Source organism: Ranitomeya imitator, chromosome 9 (genome assembly GCF_032444005.1).
Source record: "Ranitomeya imitator isolate aRanImi1 chromosome 9, aRanImi1.pri, whole genome shotgun sequence".
NCBI classification, from domain to species: Eukaryota; Metazoa; Chordata; class Amphibia; order Anura; family Dendrobatidae; genus Ranitomeya; species Ranitomeya imitator.
This window is the reverse complement of record NC_091290.1, coordinates 104,062,439-104,082,428: the sequence shown is the minus strand read 5'-3', so window position 1 is coordinate 104,082,428 and position 19,990 is coordinate 104,062,439. Positions and strand designations below refer to the sequence as shown.

The following is a 19,990-nucleotide window of genomic DNA, read 5'->3' as shown; positions in this document are numbered from 1 at the left end:
TTTGAGTCCTGTTTTCCCTTTTTCCTGCTCTGGTCTTATCATTAGCCTCTGTCTGGGTTCAGGTTGGCTATTTATCGCCACTGCTTCCTGCAGGCGATGTCAGTTATAGTTTTTGCCTAGTGCTGCTGTAGCTGACTCTGATTGCTCTTATTTGTCCTGCTGCGTTTGCTGTCTGAACCTGCATCTCTGTTTTCCCCTATTCCCGTCTTGACTCTGTGTTTCCCTTTACTGTGCTGATTTCCTGATTTTGATTTGGCTTGTATTCTGACCTGCTTCTGTCTTTTGTCTTATCGCTCCTGACTGTTACTGGCTTGTCTCTGACCGTGAGTTTGCTTATTCGTTTGTTACTGCACTACAGTCTAGGATTTGACCCAGCTTGTTATGACTAGTGTTGAGCATTCCGATACTGCAAGTATCGGGTATCGGCCGATACTTGCTGTATCGGAATTCCGATACAGAGTTCCGATATTTTTGTGATGTCGGAAATCGGTATCGGAGTGTGCGGTGCGTATGGTTCCAAGGGTCTGGAGGAGAGGAAACTCTCCTTCAGGCCCTGGGATCCATACTAATGTAAAAAATAAAGAATAAAAATAAAAAATATGGCTATACTCACCCCTCCGAAGAACCCTGGCTGTCACCGCTGCAAGCGTCTGCCTCCGTTCCTGAGAATGTAGTGAGTGAAGGACCTTCGATGACGTCGTGGTCAGGTGAGCGGTCACATGAGCGGTCAGGTGACCGGCCACCTGACCGCGACGTCATCGAAGGTCCTTCACTCTCTGCAATTCTCAGGAACGGAGGCGGACGCTTGCAGCGGTGACAGCCAGGGTCCTTCGGAGGGGTGAGTATAGCCATATTTTTTATTTTTATTCTTTATTTTTTACATTAATATGGATCCCAGGGCCTGATGGAGAGTTTCCTCTCCTTCAGACCCTGGGAACCATCGAGGATACATTCCGATATTTGTGTCCCATTGACATCTATTGGTATCGGGTATCGGTATCGGCAAGATCCGATATTTTGCCGGTATCGGCCGATACCATCCGATACCGATACTTTCAAATATCGGAAGGTATCGCTCAACACTAGTTATGACTATTCTGCTGCCATCTGTGGTAGCCTCACTGCTGCACTGCAGGCCAGCTCTGTTTAGGTACAGTCCTGCTTCCACTCTACTGCCATCTAGCGAAGCCTGCACCTACCTGCATTGCAGCAACGTGACACCCTTCATCTATATACCTATAGGAATCAGTGGGTCACATTATCAAATTCTTTTTGTGACCCACTATACACCCATCATGGATGTATGTACAGTGATTTTAAACATTAGATTTTAACACTAATGGAATAAAAGTTACATTTTAGTTACACATATCTTTTTTCTTTTTCTGTATTGTTTTCACTATCTGTTGGCTGTGTACACCCATGTGTAACTCTATTTTTTGGGGATGGACTACTCCCCCCCCCGGTGGCCTGCTTGTGTAATTGCATTGCTGCTGAGTCAGCTGATGTTGGTGGCGACCACTCCCACCATCCTTCAAGAGGTCACCTGATGCATCAGCTGACTGTCGGTGTTAGAGTTCATTCTGCAGTGACCAAGCTGGGAAAAGCTAGGAGCAGTTTTTCTTCAGCTGAGTCTGGTGTTTCATTCCTGCTGTGCTTCGCAGCAGTGAGCTAAGTGTTGTTTTCCTTTACCTTGTCTGTCATACCTTCCCTTTGTGTTGTATTAGTGCAGCGGTGGGACCAGTGTCCTCACTTGCCAATTCCCTACCTAGGGATAGGTGCAGGGCAAGCAAGGGCTTAGGTATCCTGCTCGGCGACAGGTTGAAAAAACCTGTATATAGATGTCAGGGAGATCAGGGCACATCCTTAGGAGAGTGCCGGAGGTATCCATTTCCCTGTTCCCTATCGCAGGGCCCACCGTTATAATTGTGTCCACGGTGTTCCCTTGTTTGTTGTACTGTTGGTGACCGACCTACGGTTGGGTCATTTCATACTGGGTCAGTCACATCGTGACAATAGAATAGACATATACACATAGAATAGATGTGTGTATATATATATATATATATATATATATATATATATAGATAGATATATAGATATATCTATATATATCTATATATATCTATATCTATATATATATATATATATATATATATATATATATATATATATATATATATACATATATATATATATATATATATATATATGTGTGTGTGTATATACAGTGCCTTGCGAAAGTATTCGGCTCCCTGGACGTTTTCAACCTTTTCCCACATATCATGCTTCAAACATAAAGATACCAAATGTAAATTTTTGGTGAAGAATTAACAACAAGTGGAACACAATTGTGAAGTTGAACGAAATGTATTGGTTATTTTAATTTTTTGTGGAAAATCAAAAACTGAAAAGTGGGGCATGCAATAATATTCGGCCCCTTTACTTTCAGTGCAGCAAACTCACTCCAGAAGTTCATTGTGGATCTCTGAATGATCCAATGTTGTCCTAAATGCTTAAGGCCGGAGTAACACTAGTCTGTAATACGGACGAGTGCTATGCGATAAAAAAATCGCATAACACTCGGACCAATGTTAATCTATGGGGCAGCTCCTATCATGCGTTTTTTCTCGTCCGTATTACGCTTGTGAGTGAAATCGCAGCATGCTGCGACTGTCTGCGTATCTCAGCTGAGAAACGCCAATGCAAGTCTATGGGTGTGTGAAAAAAATCGCACAGCACACGGACCAAGCGTGAGACTTGCGAGAAATTCTCAGGCATTGGGCAGGTGACAGGAAAGGCTCAGCCATTATTTGCTCATTTTGCAAGTGTGTGAGAAAATCTCAACATACGGATGAGAAAAAAAAGCATCCTGGCATTGCACACGGATGAGATACGGATCACCATACGGAGAACATTTGTGCGATTCTCAGCAGGCAAAATGGGACAGATTTTTTATACATTGTGTGTGACTCCAGCCTAATGATGATAAATATAATCCACCTGTGTATCAACCTAAGTCTCCGTATCAATGCACCTGCTCTGTTATAGTCTCAGGGTTCTGTTTGAAGCACAGAGAGCATCATGAAGACCAAGGAACACAACAGGCAGGTCCGTGATACTGTTGTGGAGAAGTTTAAAGCCGCATTTGGATACAAAATGATTTCCAAAGCTTTAAACATCCCAAGGAGCACTGTGCAAGTGATCATATTGAAATGGAAGGAGTATCATACCACTGCAAATCTACCAAGACCCGGCCGTCCCTCTAAACTTTCATCTCAAACAAGGAGAAGACTGATCAGAGATGCAGCCATGAGGCCCATGATCACTCTGGATGAACTGCAGAGATCTACATCTGAGGTGGGACAGTTCGTCCATAGGACAACAATCAGTCGTATACTGCACAAATCTGGCCTTTATGGAAAAGTGGCAAGAAGAAAGCCATTTCTCAAAGATATCCATAAATAGTGTTGTTTAAAGTTTGCAACAAGCCACCTGGGAGACACACCAAACATGTGGAAGAAGGTGCTCTTGTCAGATTAAACAAAAATCAAACTTTTAGGCAACAATGCCAAACGATATGTTTGGCGTAAAGGCAACACAGCTCATCACCCTGAATACACCATCCCCACTGTCAAACATGGTGGTGGCAGCATCATGGTTTGGGCCTGCTTTTCTTCAGCAGGGACAGGGAAAATGGTTAAAATTGATGGGAAGATGGATGGAGCCAAATACAGGACCATTCTTGAACAAAACCTGTTGGAGTCTGCAAAGGACCTGAGACTGGGACGGAGATTTGTCATCCAACAAGACAATGATCCTGAACATAAAGCAAAATTTACAATGGAATGGTTCACAAATAAACGTATCCAGGTGTTAGATTGGCCAAGTCAAAGTCTAGACCTCAATCCAATCGAGAATCTGTGGAAAGAGCTGAAAACTGCTGTTCACAAACGATCTCCATCAAACCTCACTGAGCTCGAGCTGATTGCCAAGAAAGAATGGGCAAGAATTTCAGTCTCTCGATGTACAAAAAATTGATAGAGACATACCCCAAGCGACTTGCAGCTGTAATCACAGCAAAAGGTGGTGCAACAAAGTATTAAGTTAAAGTGGCCGAATAATATTGCACTCCCCCTTTTCAGTTTTTGAAATACAGTGTGTGTACAAATTACTGGACATATATTTAATTAGCCCCCTCAACTATTACCCCACTTGCCACCGTGGGAAGTCCAAGGCTAAGTGCCAGAATTGGTGTATCTTAGAGATGTGCCTTTTCTGGGGTGGCTGAGAGCTGATGTATTTAGCCGGGGGCAGTATCCATGGCCCCTTCCTAGGCTATTAATATCAGCCTGCAGCTGTCTGCAAGGCCCTATTTTAATAGCCAGTAAAGGCTAATTATACAGCTGTGTGCTGATATTAATAGTCTGGGGAGCTCCATGGGTATTACCCCCTTCCCAGGCTATAAACATCTGCCTCCAGTCGCCGGCTTTCCCTCTGCTTGTTATGAAAATTGTGCAGGAGTTCACACCATTTTTTTCTGAAAAAATCGTAGACTTGCGGTGATGCGCCCCCTGGTGGAATAAACTCATATGAACTCTAGCGTGAGAAAATATTCAGGAAAAATTCCCTTGCTAGAGTTCATATGAGTGTATACCAGCAAGGGGCGCATCCCCGCAAGTTTACGATGATAAGTTCCCCTGCTTTCAATTAATTCCCCAGCTTTTACAGTCAGGAGCACAGCTGCATTAGCAGGCTCCTGGCTGTAAAATTATTTAACCCCTTCAGATGGATTTACAGCGTGGGACGTGACTTAGTGCCAGAAAGGTATGGGATATTGCTGCTTTTTTTCTTTTTAAAGAATGAGGGTCTTCAGGTGGATTAAGTGTAAAATAAAAATTTTACAACCCCTGGTGTGTTTTTATTTCAATAAAATACGTTATTCTTATTGTGTGTGTATTATTAACTCTTTAATATTGAAATGAAGGAAAAGATGGAGTTCAAGTCCATACATAAATCTTATTTATTTTACAAAGGTAACAACCATAGCCAAAGACATACAAAGATAGTATTTTCAAGTAAACATTATATATACAAATACAAAAAGAGGGTGAATGGTAGCAAAAGATGGAAACAGACACTTTATGGGAAATCCTAATGCCCAGTAATTAACTCTTAAAGTGCATAGTGCAATGAAATCAAAGGGTCAAGGACCAGGTAGTGTGAGGCTCCCCTACCGATCTATCAAGCTAATTTAATATAAGTATAACTAGCCCTGCGCACAGGCTAAATGACCCAGATCAGGTCAATAATCCACAAGCCAGATAGAGGGAACCGCCATAAATAAATCCATATCGGTCCTTACCCAGATGATAGGCAACTAGTATACCTTACGCAGTGGCCCCAGCGCGCGTTTCGCGTCAGCTTCGTCAGCTGTTTTCCAGTATGCTATATGGTAAAATCAATGGTGTCATTCAAAAGTACAACACATCCTGCAAAAAAAAACCCCTCACACAGCCATATAGATGGAAAAATAAAAAAGTTATGGCTCTTGGAAAAGGGGAGCAAAAAATTAAAGAGCAAAATTGGAAAATTGCAAGATTGTGAAAGGAGAAGGTATTAACCCCTTCATGACCCCAGCTTTTTTTCGTTTTTGCATTTTTGTTTTTCACTCTCCTCCTTCTCAGAGCCATAACTTTTTTAATTTTCCATCAATATGATCATGTGATGGCTTATTTTTTGCAGGACAAGTTCTACTTTTGAATGACATGATTGGTTTTAGCATGTCGTGTACTAGAAAGTGGGAAAACAAATTCCAAGTGCGGTGAAAGTGCAATCCCACACTTGTTTTTTGTTTGGCTTTTTTGCTAGGTTCACTAAATGCTGAAACTGACCTGCCATTATGATTCTCCAAGTCATTATGAGTTCATAGACACCTAACATGTCTAGGTTATTTTTTATCTAAGTAGTAAAAAAAATTCCAAACTTAGCTAAAAAAAAAAAATTGCACAATTTTCCGATACCCGTAGCGTCTGCAATTTTTCGTGATCTGGGGTCGGTTGAGGGCTTATTTTTTGTGTGCTGAGCTGTCAATTTTAATTATGCCATTTTGGTGCAGATACGTTTTTTTCATCGCCCGTTATTGCATTTTACTGCAATGTCACGGCGACCAAAAAAACATAATTCAGGCGTTTCATTTTTTTTCTCACTATGCTGATAAGTGATCAGGTTAATCCATTTTTTTAATGATAGATTGGGCGATTCTGAACATGGCGATACCAAAGATGTGTATGTTTGTTATTTTTTTCATATTTTTTTAAACATTTTTTTTTTACTTTTCCCATGCTTCAATAGCCTCCATGGGAGGCTAGAAGCTTGCACAACTCGATCGGCTCTGCTACATAGGAAGCATAGATCGCTCCTATGTAGCTAAATTACTGCATTGCTATGAGCGCAGACCACAGGGTGGCACTCACAGCAATCCGGCATCAACAACCATAGAGGTCTTCAATAGACCTCTTGTTGTAATGCCGACGCATCGCTGACCCCCGATCACGTGACGGGGTCAGCAATGCGCTCATTTCCAGCCAGATGGCCGGAAGCGGTAGTTAAATGCCACTGTCAGCGTTTGGCAGCGGCATTTAAATAGTTAATAGCAGCGGGTGAATCGCGATTCCACCCTCCGCTATTGCAGGCACATGTCAGCTGTCACAAAGCGTCGGCGCAATGTACCGACGGACAGTGGTGATTTTCTGCACAACATGGGCAGCGGACGCAGTGTTTCAACGCGTCCGCTGCCCATAGTAAACTCCCAGAGAGGAGGGGGTGGAGTTACGGCCGGGCATGCGCAGTTTAAAATGCAGGACACGACGTGCGAAAAAACGTTCCCTTAAACGTTTTTTCACTGCAACGGTCTACCAAATATCGACACATCCAGTGCACGAGGGACACGATCCATCGGCAATACAAGTCTATGGGAAAAAAACGCATCCTGTGGGCACATTTGCAGGATGCGTTTTTTTCCCAAAACGACGCATTGTGACGGATCTAAAAAGATCGAAGTGTGAAAGTAGCCTAAGTTTTAACCGAGACACTTTTTTACTATATATTTTTTACCACAGTTTGTTATTAAGTGCATACTTGTATGTATATATATATATATATATATATATATATAATGTATTTTGAACACAAGTAGTTGAATATATACACACCATGTCCAAACCATCATTAACCGAGTGGCAAATATCACCTGGCCAGTATCTATGGAATTGTTTTCTATGCAGCACTGAATCAGAGATTGCTGTACACTAGCGATCCTTATGTTTAATTAACCCCTTTCTGACCTCGGATGGGATAGAACATCAGACGTCAGATCCCCTGCTTTGATGCAGGCTCCGGCGGTGAGCCCACATCAAGCCGCGACATGTCTGCTGTTTTGAACAGCTAACATGTGCGTGCAATAGCGGCGAGAGGAATCGCGATCCACCCGCCGCTATTAACTAGTTAAATGTCGCTGTCAAACGCTGACAGCGGCATTTAACTACCGTTTCCGGCCGCGCGGTCGGAAATGCGCTCATCTCCGACTCTCGTCACATGATTGGGGGTCAGCGATGCGTCGCCATAACAACCAGAGATCTCCGTGAGACCTCTATGGTTGTTGATTCCTGCTTGCTATGAGCACCACCCTGTTGTCAGCATTCTTAGCAAAGGAAGAAATTCTACTACATAGAGGCGATCTATGCTTCGCCTCTATGTAGCAGAACCGATCGAGTTGTGCCAGCTTCTAGCCTCCCATGGAGTCTATTGAAACACGGCAAAAGTAAAACAAAGTTTAAAAAAATATGAAATAAATAAAAAAGTATAAAAGTTTAAATCACCCCCCTTCGCCCCATTCAAAATAAAACAATAAAAATAAAATCAAATATACACATATTTGGTATCGCTGCGTTCAGAATTGCCCGATCTATCAATAAAAAAGGATTAACCTGATCGCTAAACGGCATAGTGAGAAAAAAATTCGAAACCCCCAAATTACGTTTTTTTGGTCGCCGTGACATTGCATTAAAGTGCAATAACAGGCAATCAAAAGAACATGTCTGCATCAAATTGGTAAAACAAAAACCGTCAGCTCGCCTCACAAAAAATAAGCCCTCACCCGACCCCAGATTACGAAAAATGGAGACGCTACAGGTATCAGAAAATGGTGCAATTTTTTTTTAGCAAAGTTTGGAATTCTTTTTCACAACTTAGATAAAAAATAACCTAGACATCTTTGGTGTCCATGAACTCATAATGACCTGTAGAATCATAATGGCAGGTCAGTTTTAGCATTTAGTGAACCTAGCAAAAAAGCCAAACAAAAAACTCGCATGGGATTGCACTTTTTTTGCAATTTCACCGCACTTGGAATTTTTTTCCCATTTTCTAGTACACGACATGCTAAAACCAATGATGTCATTCAAAAGTACAACTCGTCCTACAAAACTAAGTTCTCACATGGCCATATTGACGGAAAAATTAAAAAGTTATGGTTCTGGGAAGGAGGGGAGTGGAAAACAAAAACACGGAAAAACGGAAAATCCCAAGGTCATGAAGGCGTTAACCAGTGGCACACAGAAATAATTGCTAAATGAGCGAGTGATCTAAGCATAGTTGAAACAATTCCCATCGGTGATCCTCAATCCTAGCACATGTGCAATCAATCAGCGGCATGCAGGCTTAATTGGGAAAAGAGGAGGCAAGCTACAAAAAGACGGGCTGCCAGTGGAGGGGACAGCCCTGACGAAGAGAGGAGGCACCTCTCGAAACGCGTTGGCAATTGTCCCAACCGAGCTCCTGTCCCTGCCATTTTGTGACGTCACACTAAGCTCCACCCCCTTACCACGCCGCATCCTCAGCGCTGCTTCCGGCCGGAGCACGCGAGCTGCTGGCGTCCCTCTACGCTTAGCAGAGGTTTTCTTGTAACACCGCTTTATGTGGTCACACTCTCTCTTGCCGGCGGTGGCCCTGGGCGCAGCAATACCGGACCACTGGCCAAATACCCCACGGGATCTGCAAAGCACGCTATAGCACCAACGATATCACAAGTAAGTGCACGGCAGCAACATTTAACAATCTTAGGTGCACCTCATCTCTAGATATATGTGGTATATTCTGACCAATATATACATTTCAGCAGCCTCACCAGTCAGCTGAAATCCTTGATTGATCTATACACACCGCACCACAAATGCTAGAACAAGTGCGTAAAAGCAACTAATATTCTGCTGTAGATTGAGAGCACTCTACTTTTATACACTTTGACTATATCTCAGTTTTAGCGCAGTGATTATATACATATCTATTACCATACCAGGCCACTTCTAAGGCCGGAGTCACACATGCGAGAAACACGTCCGTGTCTCGCATGTGAAAAGCAAGCTCTGGCGCCGGCACTTCGGAGCGGAGTGTGCGGCCGCACAGCAACACATGGAGCTGCACGCTCCACTCCCAAGTGCCAGCGCCAGAGCTTGCTTTTCACATGCGAGACACGGACGTGTTTCTCGCATGTGTGACTCCGGCCTAACAGGTATTAACACACAACCTGTTCTGATCACCAGCAGCATCTGAGCTTTTCCTCCTATTCTCTCACGGTGGCAAGCGCCAGTGTAATTAATTAATTTGAATAATTATCCCTTTAATCCGGATAGTCACACCACACAATAGTTAAAAAATACCATTCCCCTCCTGTCTGCTTTACATCAGCACCATTTGTAAAATGCTCTTTTATTTTGTTACTGTGTTAGAAGCTTTAACATGGCAGCAATATTTTTTCCTTTTTTTCAAGGAAATTATCAAAACTTATTTTTTTAGGCACCTATCCAGGTTTGAAGTGACTTTGGCGGCTAAGTGTACTTTCACACTTCCGTCGGTATGGGGCCATCGCCATGCGTCGGCCCGACATACCGACGGATGTTGTGAAATAAATGAACAACGGGGGCAGCGGATGCAGTTTTTCAACGCATCCGCTGCCCCATTGTAATGTCTGGGGAGGAGGGGGCGGAGTTCCGGCCGCGAATGCGCGATCGGAAATGGCAGACACGTCGCACAATAAAAGCTACATGGAACGTTTTTTTTGTGCCGACGGTCCGCCAAAACACGACGCATCCGTGTGGCCATATGTCGCAATGTGTCGCTAATGCAAGTCTATGGAGAAAAAACGCATCCTGCGGGCAACTTTGCAGGATGCGTTTTTTCTCCAAAACGACGCATTGCGACGTAGGCACTTTGACGGAAGTGTGAAAGTAGCCTTATCTAATGGAAAACTCCCAAAAGTGATACCATTTTAAGAACCGCACCCCTCAATGTATTCAAAACTGCTGTCGGGAAGTTTATTAACCCTTCAGGGGCTTTTCAGGAATTATTGCAAAGCGGCATGACAGGAAAGAAAAATTTTATTGCGAACGTCTGAACTGACCACTATAACTGGCAGACTCTGAGGCCATTAATTGGCTTTGATATGCCATAGCAACCATCAGGACCACACAATTATGATCTCCAGGTACCAATGAGATTATAAAGGAAGCCCAACACCTTGTTAACTATCTAGATGCCGTTATTGACTGTAGCAGCTAAGGAGTTAAATGTCTATGGATGGTGCCAACTTTGTCTGAGTAGTTGTGGCCGAGTGGTTAAGGCGATGGACTTGAAATCCATTGGGGTTTCCCCGCGCAGGTTCAAATCCTGCCGACTACGTCTATGTTCCTACAGCTTTTTTTTTCGGCCTTACTAACTATGTTACTATAGGTTCTGTAGAAGGACGTAGATCTGGGGATTTATTATGATGGAATATAGGCTGAACTAGATGGACAAATGTCTTTTTTCGGCCTTACTAACTAACTATGTAACACTGATTGTGACTGATGCAGCAGAATGTCAGCTATAGTGTCCAGCTGACAACTGCTGCATGTCACCTGTTCAGGGATGCTATTCTCTTACATCTCAGGTCAGCTGTTGGTCGTTAAGGGGTTAAATGTAAAACGTGGACATGGGCCACTTACAAGACCTGACCTGGAGGGAAAGTTCTGCCCCACTGCCTTCCTACACATCTTGTCAAAAATAAAAGCCCATATCGGGTATTCCTAAATCTGACTTGGTCAAATAACTTGACTCTGTCCACACATTTATTTTTCATTGTAACCACAGCTGTGACTGTAATTACCATGTTCTCCAGAGGGTTCATTATGTCTCCAGACACATCCTGGGGACACGTAATGATCCTCGTACATGATCCCCCTCACTGCCTCACATTATATTCAGTATATGACTAAACATGTATACACCCAATATACGGTATGTGAAAAGTTACTGGGACTAAAGTTTTTATGACACCTCATTCTAAATCCATAGCCATTAATATAGAGATGGTCTCCCCTTTGCATCTATAACAGCTTCCACTCTTCTGGGAACGACTTCTGCAAAAGCTTGGAGATGTCTATGGAATTTTTTGTCGATCCACCCAAAAGACCATTTGTGAGGTCAGACACTGATGTTGGCCCAGAGAACCTGACACACAATCTGAATTCTAGTTCATCCCAGAATTGGATGGTGTTGAGGTCAGGGATCTATAAATCTAGTCAAGTTTTTCCAGACCAAACACTGCCAACGATGTCTGTATGGACCTTCCTTTTTACACTGACGTACAGTCACTGGGCACATGTAAGAGGGTGTGACAGGTAATGTCAGATGCCTTTACCCCTAAAGACAACGTCTGCAGGAACTGTACAAGAATACATTTTAGAATATGGTTTTATTGTATTATATGAGAACATGAAACTCCATTGAATCTCATAGGCACTAGTATGCACAGTAAATTTATTGTAATGTGGTGAATGTATAATATATTTTATGTAAAACATTTAGGGAAAGTATAGGATATAGGTATTGCTAGAGTTTCAGAGATAGGTTAGGAATGGGAAAGGTGCAGCTGCGGACACATTGGATACAGAAAATAAATTGCATAGGCTAGGACAAAGGTAATTGTTCTGGAACATCTCTAACATGGGAGGGACAGGGTTAGATAAAAAGGGGAGCACTTCCTGATTAGAGTTAGAGATTAGATAGAAGTGAAGTGATAGCAGAAGTTCAAGGTCAGAGGGATGGAAGGCACAAACAATTATAGACTGTTTGAGAACATGAGAATGGCAGCAACAAACTTCAGCCAACCTTCCTGGAACATCTGGGGCCTATGGCCTGAATTAGACACAGAGAAGCATGCCTTAATCTCTTTCCACAAGAGAGAGCCGGACCGGAAATTGCATGTGGGAGTTGGATCGGTATTCATGGAAACTGTGAAGCCGGACGGAGTATCCCAGGGGCCAGAGATGCCAGTGAGGAAATGGATAGCTCAAACTGAAGGTACCATAACTATGACAACATTTTCTGCAGTAACAACTATTGATCTTGGACTGCCCAGTAAAGTTAATCTGTCTGAAAAGGACTGGGTGCCCCCTATTGAATGTGCGCCTGTTCCTGGATCCGGAATCATGGAGACAGCGGAGGCCTGCAGCTGAAACGTCAGTGTTATGCAGCACATAGACATCACATGGGAGTCTGGACCCCATTTAATTGTGGGGTGCCGGGCTGTGAGAACACAAAAGCCCATCGCCCATGACTACCACCATGTGCACCTTACACAAAGAAAAGGGCATTCCACAATCTGTTACCAAAAAGTTGGAAGTGAAGTTATTACTGTGCGTACGTGATAAAACAGTTTGAAAAATTAACAAAAACTAGTTTTTCATTGACTGATTTCCCAATATAATAAGCTTTTGTTGGTTACTTCTTCTGCACAGTAATAATCTATTGTAAGGATAAAGTTCAGAATGACTTTGCAAAAAAAGGGTGTTGCCTCCCTTTACCGTGAGCTGGACATTACATTCACATAGCTCTTTATTTACTCTGGGGTATTTGCTTATTTTATTTTTATCTTGGGTTATGCTTTTATTTAGTTTCTAAGGCAGTTTGAAATCTTTCCACATCTTCTAAGTAAAGAATATGGTCAGCATTCGACCTTTGCCTTGTCACGTACAATCCCGCTCAGCTGCACACATGGAATATCCAAGTTACACAACTCACCCAGCTGAATCACTTTCACATTTGGGTTCTTGGAGGACAAATTCTTCAATTTCTGGAAAAAGAAGACACATAATATTTAGCTGTACTCTAAATCTACGGGACTGACCGAGACCTTCACTTTTATAATAACACCTCTCTAAATGTGCACCTCTTGAGAAGTCCACTTACTGTCTAGTGCACATTTTTCTGCGATAAGATTTTCAATGACCTTTTATTTCTGGTTAATTTTTTTCTGTGTGTATTGATCTCATTATTATTAATTATTTGTAAAGCACCATTTATTCCAAAGTGCTGTACATAATGGCAGAGCTGTAGGAGATAGGAGCAAAATATAGGGTCTTATCAGAGAAGTATGACAGGTGGTAAATTCAAAATTACACTCCCCTTCTATGAATACCTAAAAAGCGTGTAAAAAAGCACATCATTTGCAGCAGATCTACGAGTCAGTAAATGACCATAAGATATCCAGGACAGAAACGAGAGGTTTGTGGACGGTTTCCGTGCTTGCTAATAAATGATGAGACCTATATCCCAGAATGTCCAGTACTTGCAGTCTTTTCTGATGAAGTCCTTTGTACTTTGAAACGCATAGAATAAACCACTATCCATTTGACATTCTGGGATATTTGTCTCATCATTTATCAGCAAGCTCGGAAACCATCCGCAAATCTCTCCTTTCTGTCCTAAATGTGCTGTACATCAAAGTTTACATAGAAAATACATGAATAAAATAGAGTGAACAAACTAACGTTGTCAGACCGGTACAGAGGACGAGCGTGAGAGCTCAGCTTTTACCTGGCTTCCAGGAGACCCTGGATCTCGGCAAGTAGCAAAAATCTTTTCTGGAGGATTTTGGCATTTCAGAAACTGTTGAACAAATTCAAAACCGATCCCTCTGTTAGAGCCGGTTATCAGGACAGATGTAACCTTAAACTCCGACATGGCTTTGGTGAAATCCTCAGTGATCAGAAGCTGCAGTCTTCTAGGCTGCTTTCTGCAGGAAGCAAATATAAAGTCACCTTCAAACGAAGTCTATCAGAGTTAACTCTTTCCTGGGGATTCTTACAGTGCATTATCTAGGTTTTCTGGCAACAAGGGCAAGAATTCAGTTTCACCTTCCCCCGAGCACATATGCGATTTACACACTGAGGGCTCATGCCCACTTGCGATGAATTCGGACGAATTCAATCCGATAAAAAATCATATTGAATTTGGACCAATATTAAGCTATGATTGTGTGCTCATCTGCGTTTTTTTTTTTCCAGCTCGGATCAGATCACGATCGGGCTGGAAAAAAAATCGCAGCATGCTGCGATTGTAATCTGAAAACGGATCGCATCATGCGAGTGCTGTGCGATTTTTGCACATCGGTGTCCTTTGAAAAGCCGGCATTTCATATGCAGGCACTGTACTGTAAAAACACACTGACAGGTTCAAATAGGAAAGATAGAATAGATATATACACATAGAATACATATATACTGTGTGTGTGTATATATATATATATATATATATATATATTATATAAAGCTGAATGTGTGTGTGTGTGTGTATGTATCTACAGTATGTATGTCTGTATGTACGGGATTGGCATCTGCACCGTCGCAGCTACAGCCACAAAATTTTGCACATTTCAAAAACCTGACCTGCACATCCAAACATAGACTGAGTGTGAACAGGTGCTGAACCCAGAGTCGCCAACTCGTATATAGTTAAATAAACAGGGCAGCACACTGCAGCGCCAAAACATGTAAACTTGAAAAAACGAAATTTGAACTGCATTACTGCACTAGAAATATGAAAAATGAGAGCTTTTAGCGCACAAAAATGGCCAATTTTATGTGTACCTCGTAGCCACGTTAAGGCATCTCTCTTATACGAGGTCCTAAGTTTGACCTACCTCACTGAGAATAAACGTCTCCATCTGAATGGGTACATGCAAAAACCTCTTCTTGGACTCAAATTCTCTCTCTATGTGGAGGGGTATTGGACCTACTATAATTAAAACACCTGAAGCTAGGAGGCGGGGAGTGCACGATCAGAAGGCTAGAGAATACATTTCAAAAACCTGACCTGCACATCCAAACATAGACTGAGTGTGAACAGGTGCTGAACCCAGAGTCGCCAACTCGTATATAGTTAAATAAACAGGGCAGCACACTGCAGCGCCAAAACATGTAAACTTGAAAAAACGAAATTTGAACTGCATTACTGCACTAGAAATATGAAAAATGAGAGCTTTTAGCGCACAAAAATGGCCAAACGTCTCCATCTGAATGGGTACATGCATACATGTCGACTCTGGGTTCAGCACCTGTTCACACTCAGTCTGTTTGGATATGCAGGTCAGGTTTCAGGTGTTTTAATTATAGTAGGTCCAATACCCCTCCACATAGAGAGAGAATTTGAGTCCAAGAAGAGGTTTTTGCATGTACCCATTCAGATGGAGACGTTTATTCTCAGTGAGGTAGGTCAAACTTAGGACCTCGTATAAGAGAGATGCCTTAACGTGGCTACGAGGTACACATAAAATTGGCCATTTTTGTGCGCTAAAAGCTCTCATTTTTCATATTTCTAGTGCAGTAATGCAGTTCAAATTTCGTTTTTTCAAGTTTACATGTTTTGGCGCTGCAGTGTGCTGCCCTGTTTATTTAACTATATACGAGTTGGCGACTCTGGGTTCAGCACCTGTTCACACTCAGTCTATGTTTGGATGTGCAGGTCAGGTTTTTGAAATGTATTCTCTAGCCTTCTGATCGTGCACTCCCCGCCTCCTAGCTTCAGGTGTTTTAATTATAGTAGGTCCAATACCCCTCCACATAGAGAGAGAATTTGAGTCCAAGAACAGGTTTTTGCATGTACCCATTCAGATGGAGACGTTTATTCTCAGTGAGGTAGGTCAAACTTAGGACCTCGTATAAGAGAGATGCCTTAACGTGGCTACGAGGTACACATAAAATTGGCCATTTTTGTGCGCTAAAAGCTCTCATTTTTCATATTTCTAGTGCAGTAATGCAGTTCAAATTTCGTTTTTTCAAGTTTACATGTTTTGGCGCTGCAGTGTGCTGCCCTGTTTATTTAACTATATACGAGTTGGCGACTCTGGGTTCAGCACCTGTTCACACTCAGTCTATGTTTGGATGTGCAGGTCAGGTTTTTGAAATGTATTCTCTAGCCTTCTGATCGTGCACTCCCCGCCTCCTAGCTTCAGGTGTTTTAATTATAGTAGGTCCAATACCCCTCCACATAGAGAGAGAATTTGAGTCCAAGAAGAGGTTTTTGCATGTACCCATTCAGATGGAGACGTTTATTCTCAGTGAGGTAGGTCAAACTTAGGACCTCGTATAAGAGAGATGCCTTAACGTGGCTACGAGGTACACATAAAATTGGCCATTTTTGTGCGCTAAAAGCTCTCATTTTTCATATTTCTAGTGCAGTAATGCAGTTCAAATTTCGTTTTTTCAAGTTTACATGTTTTGGCGCTGCAGTGTGCTGCCCTGTTTATTTAACAAAATTTTGCACAGTCACACGTCTGGACCCTGAGAGCGTCATAGGCTATGTTGTGAGGTGAAATTTTAACCCCGCGCGTTCCAATTCACCAAACAATTTTGTCTCTATCTACATAATGGGGAGAGGAAAAGTGTTGGAGGCAAATTGGCAGCTGACAGATGTGAACAAGGGGGTCTTAAAGAATGAGAGCGATGGCGCCAAAGAGTATATACCGTACAGTTGCTAAGGTGGGGCCCCGACATGGGATACTCACCACACACGGGGATATGAACACACACACAAAATGTGCCACACACTACCACGTGCTTGAACACATATACCACCCTCAGCACACATTTCATCACACATACACCAACCTCGCAACATAACAGTCGAAACACAAATGTCGCCACTCAAAACTCGTCACGCGCAAAATTCACCACATGCAAAACCCACCACATGCAAAACCCGCCACACGTGCAAAACTCACCTCATGGAAAACTCGCCACATGCAAAACTTGCACACGTGGAAAAATTGCCACATGCACAAAAGTTGCAACACATGCAAAAATTGCCTCACACAAAGCTTGCACATACTCAAAACGCACCACACATAAAATTTGCCATGGGCAAAACTTGCCATGCGCAAAACCTGCTGCACACAACTTGCTACACTAACCTGTCACATGCAACGCGACACACAAAAAGTTGCTACACGCATGTCGCCACACAACTCAACACACACAACTTGACACATGAAACTCGCCCTAAACCACACACAAGTCTGGTATTATCCTTCAAAAATAAAAATCTGATTAATAAACAGACAAGCTACAAGAGAAACAAATGTACCATATAGGAAATACCGCAGCTGTCAGTCACATGACCTGTCTATTATGTGTATGTGTGAGCTGATATATACTGCCAGGGGGAGGGCTTCCTGTTGGCTGGGGATTTATCAGGCTGCCAATAGCAACCAATCACAGCTCAGCTTCTATTTTGCTACAGTTAACTAATCTGAGCTCTGATTGGTTAATAGAGGCAACAAAGGACATTCTCAGTATAGCAAATCATGTACTTTATAGAGGGGAGATGACACACAGGTATATACTATATACAGGAGGAGATGACATACAGGTTCATACTATATACAGGGGAGATGACATACAGGTATATACTATATACAGGAGAGATGACATACTGGTATATACTATATACAGGAGGAGATAGCATACAGGAATATACTTTTTACAGGGGTGATGGCATAAAGGTCTATGCTATATACAGGGGAGATGACATACAGGTATGTACTATATACAGGAGGAGATAACATACAGGAATACTATTTAAAGGGGAGATGACATACAGGCATATACTATATACAGGAGGAGATGACATACAGATATATACTATTAACAGGGGAGATGGCATACAGGCATATACTGAGGGGAAAATGACAGGTGTGAGGTCAAAATGACACATAAAACTCGCCACGTGCAAAACTCGCCATGCGCAAAACCTGCTGCACGTTGCTACACTAACCTGTCACATGCAATGCGACACACAAAAAGGTGCTACACGCCTGTCGCCACACAAATCTTATCTCACAAAAGTCGCTACATGCATGTCATCACACTCAACTCAACACACACAACTTGACACATGAAACTTGCCCTAAAACACACACAAGTCTGGTATTATCCTTCAAAAATAAAAATCTGAATAATAAACAGACAAACTACAAGAGCAACAAATGTACCATATAGGAAATACCGCAGCTGTCAGTCACATGACCTGTCTATTATGTGTATGTGTGAGCTAGTATACACTACCAGGGGCGAGGGCTTCCTGTTGGCTGGGGATTTATCAGGCTGCCAATAGCAACTAATCACAGCTCAGCTTCTATTTTGCTACAGTTAATTAATCTGAGCTCTGATTGGTTAATATAGGCAACAAAGGACATTTTCAGTATAACAAAGCTTGTACTACTGTATATACAGGGGAGATGACATACAGGTGTATATACTATATACAGGAGGAGATGACATACAGGTATCTACTATATAATTGTCTAAGGGTCTCTTCTGTCTGTCTATCTGTCTGTCACGGATATTCATTGTTCACGGCCTCTGTCTGTCATGGAAATCCAAGTCGCTGATTGGTCGCGGCAAAACAGCCACGACCAATCAGCAACGGGCACAGTCCAGAAGAAAATGGCCGCTCCTTACTCCCCGCAGTCAGTGCCCGGTGCCTGCATACTCCCCTCCGGTCACCGCTCACACAGGTTTAACGCCGGTGGTAACGGACCACGTTATGCCGCGGGTAACGCACTCCGTTACTGCCGCTATTAACCCTGTGTGTCCCCAACCTTTTATTATTGATGCTGCCTATGCGGCATCAATAGTAAAAAAATGTAATGTTAAAAATAATAAAAAAACAAAAAACCTGCTAAGTGACTTAGCGGACTTAGCGAGACCGCTAAGTCATCTGGGTAATTTCGCAATGCATCCTGGGAACGGAAGATGGCAGGCGCGAGCGGCTCAGCGGACAACGGAGGGTGAGTATAGCAGGTTTATTGTTTTTTTATTATTTTTAACAGGGATATGGTGCCCACACTGCTGTATACTACGTGGGCTGTGTTAGATACCGCGTGGCTCTGTGCTGTATACTACATAGGCAGTGTTATATACTATGTGGGCTGTGTGATATACTCTGTGGGCTGTGCTATATACTGCGTGGGCTTTGCTATATATTACGTGGCCACAGTTATATACTGCGTGGGCAGTGTTATATACTACGTGGCTGGGCAATATACTACGTGGCTCTGTACTGTATACTACGTGCCTCTGTGCTGTATACTACATAGCTGGGCAATATACTACGTGACTGGGCAAGTCTGTGTTGTATACTACGTCGCTGTGCAATATACTACATAGCTTGGCAATGTGACTGGGCAATATACTACGTGGCTGGGAAATACTACGTGGCTCTGTGCTGTATACTACGTCGCTGTGCAATATACTACGTAGCTGGGCAATATTGTTATGATCTGGTGGTTTAGGAGCAACATGGGACGAGCTCTGAAGGAAGTGGTACCTGTACTGACCGCAGTCCCTAAGCTCAACACAACACTAGAAGTAGCCGTGGGATGCTCCTGACACTCCCTAGGCACCTCGTCACAGGCGGAGAACTAACTACCCCTAAAGATAGAAGCAGGAAAACTATCTTGCCTCAGAGAAAATCCCCAAAGGATAGATAGCCCCCCACAAGTAATGACTGTGAGTGGAGAGGGAAAAGACATACACAGAATGAAACCAGGATGAGCACAGGAGGCCAGTCTAGCTAGATAGGACAGGATGGAATACTGTGCGGTCAGTATAAA

General features: G+C 42.7%; 1 protein-coding gene and 1 non-coding gene across 2 annotated transcripts in view; one reads left to right on the top strand and one right to left on the bottom strand.

Annotated features, from left to right (window-relative positions):
- The window catches only part of LOC138649779 (C-signal-like), a 170,602-nt gene that overhangs the window by 128,221 nt on the left and 22,391 nt on the right, over positions 1-19,990 (bottom strand). The window contains exons 2-3 of the mRNA XM_069740457.1: positions 13,915-14,113; positions 13,120-13,171 (exon numbers count right to left, since the gene is read on the bottom strand). Of these exons, the coding sequence (XP_069596558.1) occupies positions 13,120-13,171; positions 13,915-14,061 (199 nt within the window). The 5' untranslated portion in view covers positions 14,062-14,113. The remainder of the gene's footprint in view (positions 1-13,119; positions 13,172-13,914; positions 14,114-19,990) is intronic.
- Positions 10,656-10,737, top strand: TRNAS-UGA (transfer RNA serine (anticodon UGA)). Its single transcript has one exon. It is a non-coding gene; the product is annotated as a tRNA-Ser (tRNA).